At 43.3% G+C, this 8,293-nt stretch overlaps 1 protein-coding gene across 3 annotated transcripts; it reads right to left on the bottom strand.

Annotated features, from left to right (window-relative positions):
- Positions 1-322: 322 nt before the first annotated feature.
- On the bottom strand, positions 323-3,095 carry LOC148017006 (uncharacterized). Of its 3 annotated transcripts, none has more exons than XM_087662989.1 (3): positions 2,051-3,095; positions 1,721-1,864; positions 323-1,284 (listed from the first exon to the last, which is right to left on the bottom strand). In XM_087662989.1, exons 1-3 carry the CDS (start codon positions 2,890-2,892, stop codon positions 654-656), a joined length of 1,617 nt encoding a protein of 538 aa, XP_087519115.1. In that variant the 5' UTR covers positions 2,893-3,095; the 3' UTR covers positions 323-653. The 3 variants fall into 3 exon arrangements, with proteins under 3 accessions (XP_087519115.1, XP_087519116.1, XP_087519114.1); XM_087662990.1 differs by having other exon boundaries at positions 323-1,281; XM_087662988.1 differs by having other exon boundaries at positions 323-1,302; positions 2,051-3,090.
- Positions 3,096-8,293: the final 5,198 nt, after the last annotated feature.

Genomic DNA, 8,293 nt, shown 5'->3' with positions numbered 1-8,293 from the left:
ATTCCTCACTAGTCCTTGGATACAGACCCTGAAATCTTTGAATGTGCTATTCTACACATGAATTATGACGGTTGGAAACATATCATATGTTATCTGCAATCCAACAAATATTATCTGTGTAACTGTCATTGAGAATGGTGATTGTGTTCCTACACATAGTCGCAAATGCATTTTGAGTGTGCGCTCTTAAGATTAACAAATCGATCTCGTTGTACAGATTACGGATATAACCGGAGCAAAATTTGATGATCGGGTAAGATAGATTCAAGGCAACAACATAGACAACCTGAAGGAACTCAGTTTAAAAGTGTAATCGAAAGAGTGAAAAAGATTACGATTCCACCGTGTTAAACAAACATATATACACACGACTTTAGACGTGTTCTTTCGGCACAACGTTTCTTGCGGTTTCTAGGCCATGGCGATATACAGGTCTGTATTGGGAGGGGGTGAGGAGTAAAGGGCTACCAAAACGCCTCTCAAACTCCATCGTTGTTGAGTGAAGCTTGCATGAAGAAGCCAGAAGGTGGTGCGTGACATATTAAGGCTAAGGCGCGGGCGCGGGCGAGGGCGCAGCTTGACTGAGCTAAATTAGATAGTTAATTGCTTAAGGAAGGAAGGGGAGTTAGGTTAGAGGTCGGATCTATGTAAGTCTAAGGAGAACTGTGTAGAGTCATAAAGGGAAGGGGAGGGTGGTGAGGGAGAGGAGATGAAGCGGTGGCGACCGAGGAATCACTGCTGAAAGCGCTGGCGGAGCAGGAGGCATCCGCGCCAGCCCCAGAGCAGGCAGCGGTGCGGGCGGCGTCGCCGATGGCTGTGCAGGCGTATGTGTTGGTGGAGGAGTAGGGTGGAGTGGAGGGATGGGAGGAGGAGCAGGAAGAGGAAGAGGCGGCGGTGGTGGTGGTGAAGGGGATGGTGAGAGCTGCAGAGGGTGACTCACACGTGTGCAAGTGGCTGGAAGAGGGTGAGAGACACGTGGGCGGCGGCGGCGGCGGCGGCGGCGGCTGCCTTTTCCTCTTGTTGCAGCTGGGCTTGGGATGTTGGTGCTTATCAGAACTATTACTATTATCTTGTTTGCCCTCTACCCCAAGTTGGTGTCGGCCTTCTTCTTCTTCTTCGTGTTGGTCTCGGCTGGCACGTTCCTTGTACAGAACGGAGGGTGCTAATTTGATGGCGACCGGGTTGGGCCGGTGATGCAGGTGGATGCCCTCGTACGTGACCAGGACAAGACCCGCGTCTTCAATGCTCCTCTCCACTTGCTTCTTCACACGGCACTTGCCGCTGCTGCACCGATAGTAGCTCCTGTCAAGGAAATATCACACCAGCAAAAGACATCTTACCAGAAACGCCCTTTCACTACTTTATCACGTTATTTTCCCGATAAAGAATGCCAAAATCCTATGTACCTCGACTTTTGTATACTGCAATTGATTTCCCCACAGGAAGAAAGAAAATTGAAATCTTGACACTTGTTCGACTTTGTCGTATTGCATGCACGTCCATTACATTGTGCTATGTCTCCAAAGAAAAAAGTGCATGAACGGTGCCGTGATACATTACAAGACATTATTTTATGACCCCCGTACCAAATTCATATACATCACAATTGAATGAGGTTTGTTGAAACTTCACACTTCACAGTTCGGTTTCCGGTGAATCGTGATCGTACTTATTATACTAAGATAAGATGATTATTACGTGATATCATGAGATATGTTACCTTGGATACGGGCTGTTTTTAATGCTCTTTTGCCCATATTTGCGCCAGCGGTACCCGTCGTTGGTTGCATCCTCACCGCACCGGAATTTAAATGTGTATCTCGGCTCTGACTGGTTCCTTTTCTGCAGTTTTCTCCAAGCAACGCTGGGAAAAGGAGGGAGGAAGAAAACGGCACAGCGTCAGCATCTTTCTCGGTTGCAGCGGTAGCCCCCTAGGGAATATATTATCCTATCCTATCATCACAAATATCATTCCGCAATCTCTGCTTATCCGACCGCCTTAAACTAATTAAATCAAGGATTAACGGCAGAAGTAAGGAAGTATGCTTACAGCTTGTCGTCCTCCTCCAGCGCCAGAGCATCGCCGGGGGAAGACGAGAAGTCGTGCCGCAGGAGGTCTTCTAGGGAAGGGCCCGTAATTAGTCGCTTCACACAGGGCAAGATGCTGCAGGAAGGAGGACTAGAGCTGCACGAGCCGTGAGTCGCGAGGGCGGACTCGATGTCCCCCAGGGTCAGGCCCACCCACGAGATGGCCCCCGGCCGGGCGTAATCCCGGCTGGGCGCCCGCGCCGGCGCCACCTCATCGGCCTCCATCATCTGCAGCCAATTGCGCTTCTGCGGCTTCTCAGTACACGTGGCGCCCTTGCACACGCCCGGCTCGCCATGCGCCTCGCCGATCCGACGGTCCACCTCATTCTTGCTAGCGCTCATGAACTCCTCGACCCAATCCACGCCCGCCGAGCTGTCCGACGTGGACTTCAGGGCTGACGTGGCCTCCGACTCTTCGAGGATCAGGTCCAACACGTCGTCTAAGTCCTTGTACATATCAGCAGCGATGGCGGCCTCCCCCTCTCTCTCTTGCTTGGTGGCTGCGACGATGGTCGACGATTTGGCGGCGGCGACTGCTTGCATCAGCGCATCGTAACCTCCGCCATGGCCGCAGCTCATGTCATCTAGGCAGTGGCTCGAGAGAGGGAGATTGAAGGAGTTATATGCTGTGGCGCAGAAGTCTTGCTGCACGAAGGATATATCGTCCACGGACGAGGTTGAGGAAGGTGAGAGTGATGATGAGAGCAGCTGAAAGGGGGGGCAAGAGAAGCCGAAGTCGCCATTGAAGCTGGAACTGTACAGAGGCGGAGGATGAGGGGGGAGGCAAGAGTCGATCCAGGACATGGCGCTAAATGAGAGAGACAGAGAGAGAGACAGAGAGAGAGCCAGTCGAAGAAGATGACATAAAAGAAGCGGAAGACAGTATGAGAGGGGGATTGAGACGATAGACAGAAGAGCGAAGTGAAGCTGCGCGTTCCCTGTTACTCGAAACAAAAACACTCTCTACAACCTACTTCTCTAGTGCGAAGTCAACCCGTTAACGTCCTTTTATAGAGGGTTTTTGGCGGCTTAGATTGATCTTCCCCATAACCCATGCTATCTCGATAATTGTTTTTCCTTAAAGAAACGTTAAGTAGGAAATTGCCACTCCACTTTAATATCGTGAAATTGATTTATGTACCGCGAAAAAATTTCCCCTCTGATGTGCATGCATGATGCATCTCCGTGGAGCAGCGGCCACTTGCCCCCAACTTGTATCGCGCTCACAAGTCACCAGTGTACCAACTGGTTATGTTTCCCCTTCTTTAAGAATACTCCATCCAACATTCAGTGGAGCCTACTATCCCTATATGCTGCTTGTATTTAGCGCTAGAAATGAAAGGCTATGATGACACGCATTATTAGTAGAATGGACAAATGACCCCCGTGAATTTATTTAATAAGCTATGTATCAACTTGTGTAGCCGAGCTTATGGCAAGTTTGAAGATGTAGCAGTTCTAGTATAGCATAATCCAAAGAAAACTATTGTTCCACCATCTTTCTCTTTCTAATGCTCTTTTTCACTCTACCACGGTCGTGTTGCTCAATAGGATTAAGATGCAAAGAAAGTAAAAGTGGAAAGGAGTGATTGAAGTGAACTTGAAAGACATGAATACATTTTTAATAAATCATCACACTAAATTTCCATGAATAATTGAGGGCACAACTATGAATGGTAATTGAAGAGGTTGAGAATGCACCAAAAAGAAAATGACAAAGTTATCCGTGCGAGGAAAACCAAACTTGAAGTTCCCTTAAATGCTTGAAGCAAAAGCGAATACTTCTAAAACGGTGTCTTCTTTTGTGAGGTGTTCGAAAGAGGCACTAATGTGGATAGGATTGTGTATTAAAGACCTTGTCACAATGCTGAAAATATTATTGGTTGGTCGATCATAGAGGGCTAGCCTAACATTAGTGTTCTATTTGGTTTTAACATATGATTCAACATGACAAAAGTCTGCCTACAAATTTTTTATTGAACAAGCCTCAATATGTGCCTTAATATCTTATTGATAAATGGCCTTCCTATATGTAATGGAATTTGTGTTGATATTAGTGAAGTCATATACCTTGACACATATTGAGGCATATACCACAGTGTTCCATATCGATGCATGTTTAGATGCAAATGCTAACAATTCGGACCTGGAAGGGAACTAGAACAAAATGTGATTAAGTTGAAATTGCAAACATCAAGGATCCCTCCGTGTTGGTATGGCAAAGGGGATTTATACCTTTCATTATGTGTTAGAATAACTTCTTGCTTAATTCTAAACTTTTTCTCTTGCAAATCCTTAACCATATTGGTCATGTCCAAGTTGATAGAACGTAATGATGTGGGGCAACAATAGGGGTCATCAATCAAATCAATGGGACATGTAGTAAGGTGGGGAAAAACCATGCCAGTTGTGCGCATTCAACAAAAGGGATTTTAAAAAACCCTTTTCTAGGCATGTTTTACATATAATGGATATCATTTAATTAGGATGTTCATAGGTAGAATAGGAGAAGGGTGTGTTTTATTCATGAGAATTTGATGAAGAAGAGGTTTCTAATGTAGGCCTTGAATCCACATGATAGTAAAGCTTTACATATAGTGAAACCCTAGAGTGAGATTGGTCACTCAATGAATTGATGGGACACTTTATGACATGGAGACAGTCCCGTGTAGAATGTCTAATACTTTGAACCAACGTCATAAACAAAAATAATGGCTGCTTCTCTTGATTTTCCAAATGAAAGGCAACCAACTGAAACATTAGATAGGGTAAAGTGCAATTGTTTAATATTTTTTGTGGTTATTGGTTGTTTTACTTACCCCTTAAATTAATTGGCTCTTTAATGGCTTTGAGATATTTGGATTTGCTAACTTTGTGAGGAGAGGACACATATGGTCTTATATCTATTGTTGGTGGTTTTCAAGGGCTTATTTCTTTTCAACATTCATAAACATTCCTAGGAACCATTTAGTTCTTCTACTCAAAACACCATATTGGGGAATACGAGATTTTTCCATAAGTTTGGGACATGTGATCAAATCTTTGGATTTGCCATAACTTGAACATTATAACTCCAAATCGAGCGCTCTATAGCTCATTAGATTCCATTTTTCAAGCGCTTTCCAATGATAGGTCACATCATATGGTTTTGAGAAACTTATGGGCATGTTATCTAAGTACCACCTTTTTAGTATTCAAAAAATGGAAATTCGAAGATTCCTAAACTCACTAATATTGTGTTTCAACAATAATTTATCAATTGTGCTTGTTTGTTACATTGAAGGAAATAGTTGGAAATTTTTCTATATGCCACTTTTCTTTCGTTGTCTCCGCCCCCGCCCCCCTTCTACTGCCTATTAATGTCTCTTATTGCATTGGGGCCAAGGAGGTTCTTACTAAGACTTACCTCTACCAACATTTGACGGTGCCCCCTTTGTTTCTAGAGGGAAAAGTGTAAGACATCCTATAACACTCCACTCTCGTAAAAATCTCACTCCAAGTTAGCTAGAAACAACATATCATTCCCTCTTGAGAGGTCACCTACCAAGTGCATATGCTAGGGAATTCATGAGTGTATGATTAGCTCATTAGGAACCCACACTTTGTTTAATCATTTGGTCGCCAAAACCTCAAGATGATGGATAACCTCCAATCACCATTTCATCATTCATCCCACCTTCATCACCATGTACATCCTTTCATGATTAGGATTGAATTGATAAATCTAGTGTGCTACTAAGATGGTCATGAGCTCCTTACTTGATTTTTAAAACATTAGCATGTATTTAGATTGAGTAAAGGAATATGAGGCTTCATGTCATAGAAAAAGCGCACTTTATGTAGCTCTTTTGCATCTTGTAAAGTAGCAAAGTCCTATCTCCATGCTTTGGTATTTCAACTGATGATTTAACTAAAGAACTCAATACATGCAAGAACATAGGGAGAACATTAAAGGAAAAGTTGGACAACATTAAAGGAAAAGTTCATGTTTTGTTAGAAGAATCTAATTATGTGTACTCCTTATTTGTTCTTTAATCGGGGACACTTTCACGAAGTTATTATTATTTGTACATCTTGAAAGATAAAGAAAAAGGCTAACCAATTACCTGTAGAGGTTTAGGCTCACCATGAAAAGACATTGTAGGGTCTAGTTTATCTTAAATTATATGCATTTGGAAGCTTGTATGAAGTCAATAATGATTAATATTATATTAATTTGAGGTACTTCAAGATAGGATCCTATGTAGGGATCTCTATGTTGTAGGATTTGAAAAAGCCTCGCATTGATGTTATCTTGTCAACTTAAATTCATTAGCACTTGGACACACAATAATTTCTAAATGGAATTGGGGCATGTAATAGGTTCCAATTGTTAGATGTAGCAAGGTTGTCAAGGGCTTGTAAAACTCTTATAATGGCATAAGAAATGAAATCAATTTTGGAAGGTCGATTCAATAGCCAGAGTGAGGAAGCACTTCTCCGAGAAACAACACAAGCTCTTGAAAAGCTAGGGTGCAATACAAGGTGGTTTAGTCAACTTGCGAGAAATAAATCCAAGCCATGTGAGGAGTTTGACTTTAAAAGTGCATGTGGATGGCGCCTTGTAATATGGAGGGATGAGACAATGTGGTAAACGTGGGGGTGACGGGGTGGCTCTTGGGGGTGCGTAAGAGCCTAGAGGTGAGGTAGGTGAAAATGTTCGTGAATCGTGAGTCGTGTGGGGTGAATATGCAGGCCGCAGCACAGAGAGAGAGAGAGAGTGCTGAGGCGTACGTGTCTTGAATCTTACCATCACTGTTTGATTTAAAGTTTCTAAGGAGGGCTTTAAATTATTTTTCAAACGGCCGTTGACACAAACCAGAGTAGCCGCGTTGAAATGTGGATTCTGCTGCATCCTTCATTTGTGTTTTCGGGTGGGTCGCTCTTCAACGCGGTTTCGCCACGTCACGCGGGCCCAGCACCCGGGCTCTCCGCGTCCGTACAACTATAAGCCACCTGCCCGTCGACACGTATCAGGATGGCCCGCCCGCATGCGCACTGCTTACGAGGCAGGAAATTTGCAAAAGGTCCTGTAACCTGTTGGGTGGAGAAAGAAAACAGGGACAGAAAGAATGGACCAAATCTGAAATCGTGCCTTTTTCCTCTTCCTCGCTACGGAACGTAAAAGTCCTAAAACCATTTGACTCTTGTCGACTGTGCAGTCAAGCCGTTTTGTCACATTCATTACATGTTAAGTCAACCCTATCCAAGATCCCAAAGTTGACCCCCCCACCAACCCATGTGGCATGTTGATCATTTGCCCCAGGGTTCGGAAATAATTTTTGAGGAAGAGGAAGTAAATCCTTTTCATTATCATCTAAGAAGGAAGAAGTATCCCTATTGAGACGGTATTTTAAACATATATTTAATAAATATAACTATATTTTGAGAAATTTGAAGAGGATTTATTTCTTTCTTCCAAAGAATTGAGAAGAATTTTTGTTGAGGTGAACAAGTTTTAGGTTGAAGCGAACCCATCTTTTCTCGAACTATTAATTTTGCCCCCCACTAGGGATAGAAGGGGGAACGGCTCCCTTTCCAAGATCAGCCTTGCATGTGTATTAGCACAATTGAATAATTCCACATTGCTAGAATGAGAAACAATAGAAAATGCTAACCATACAAACAAGATACCTCCCACTAACCAAAGGGAAAGAAGGTTAAGCAATAACTTTTTGAGAATAGCGAACACTCTCTATTTACATTGTTCTTTAGAATATCCTTTGCCACTTCTCTCATTACCTCTCTCCCTAGAGCAACTCATAACGTTTTTCATTTTTTGGGAGCTGATAGTAACATAGATTGTAAAGAGAAAAAGAGATCTGCATCTAGTTTTCAAGACAATAGACCAAAATGCTAGCAATCTTATTACTTAGGAGTTCTTTTTGAAATATGTAAGGTACCACATATATGCAATCACTACAAGGATATGGAGGTATAGTGACAGCGGTTTTCGACGCAAAATAGCGGTGTCATTATTTGCATTGCTATTAGCATCGCAAATAGCGATAGTACTCAGACGAAAAAAACGCGGGCCGAAACCTAAGCGCGTTATTTTGTGCGCATACACGAAAGAGAGAGCGAAAGGGAGAGCAAACATCTTGCATTTGAGAGGGAGAGGGAGAGAAAGAAAAAAAGAGGGAGAAAGAAAGCTTCTTGCTGCCGC

The sequence above is a fragment of the Lygodium microphyllum genome, chromosome 22, assembly GCF_053477565.2.
Source record: "Lygodium microphyllum isolate KBCC chromosome 22, Lygodium_microphyllum_v1.1.10, whole genome shotgun sequence".
Classification (NCBI taxonomy): domain Eukaryota; kingdom Viridiplantae; phylum Streptophyta; class Polypodiopsida; order Schizaeales; family Lygodiaceae; genus Lygodium; species Lygodium microphyllum.
Note: the sequence above shows the minus strand (reverse complement) of the source record. Positions and strands in the feature narration are given on the sequence as shown.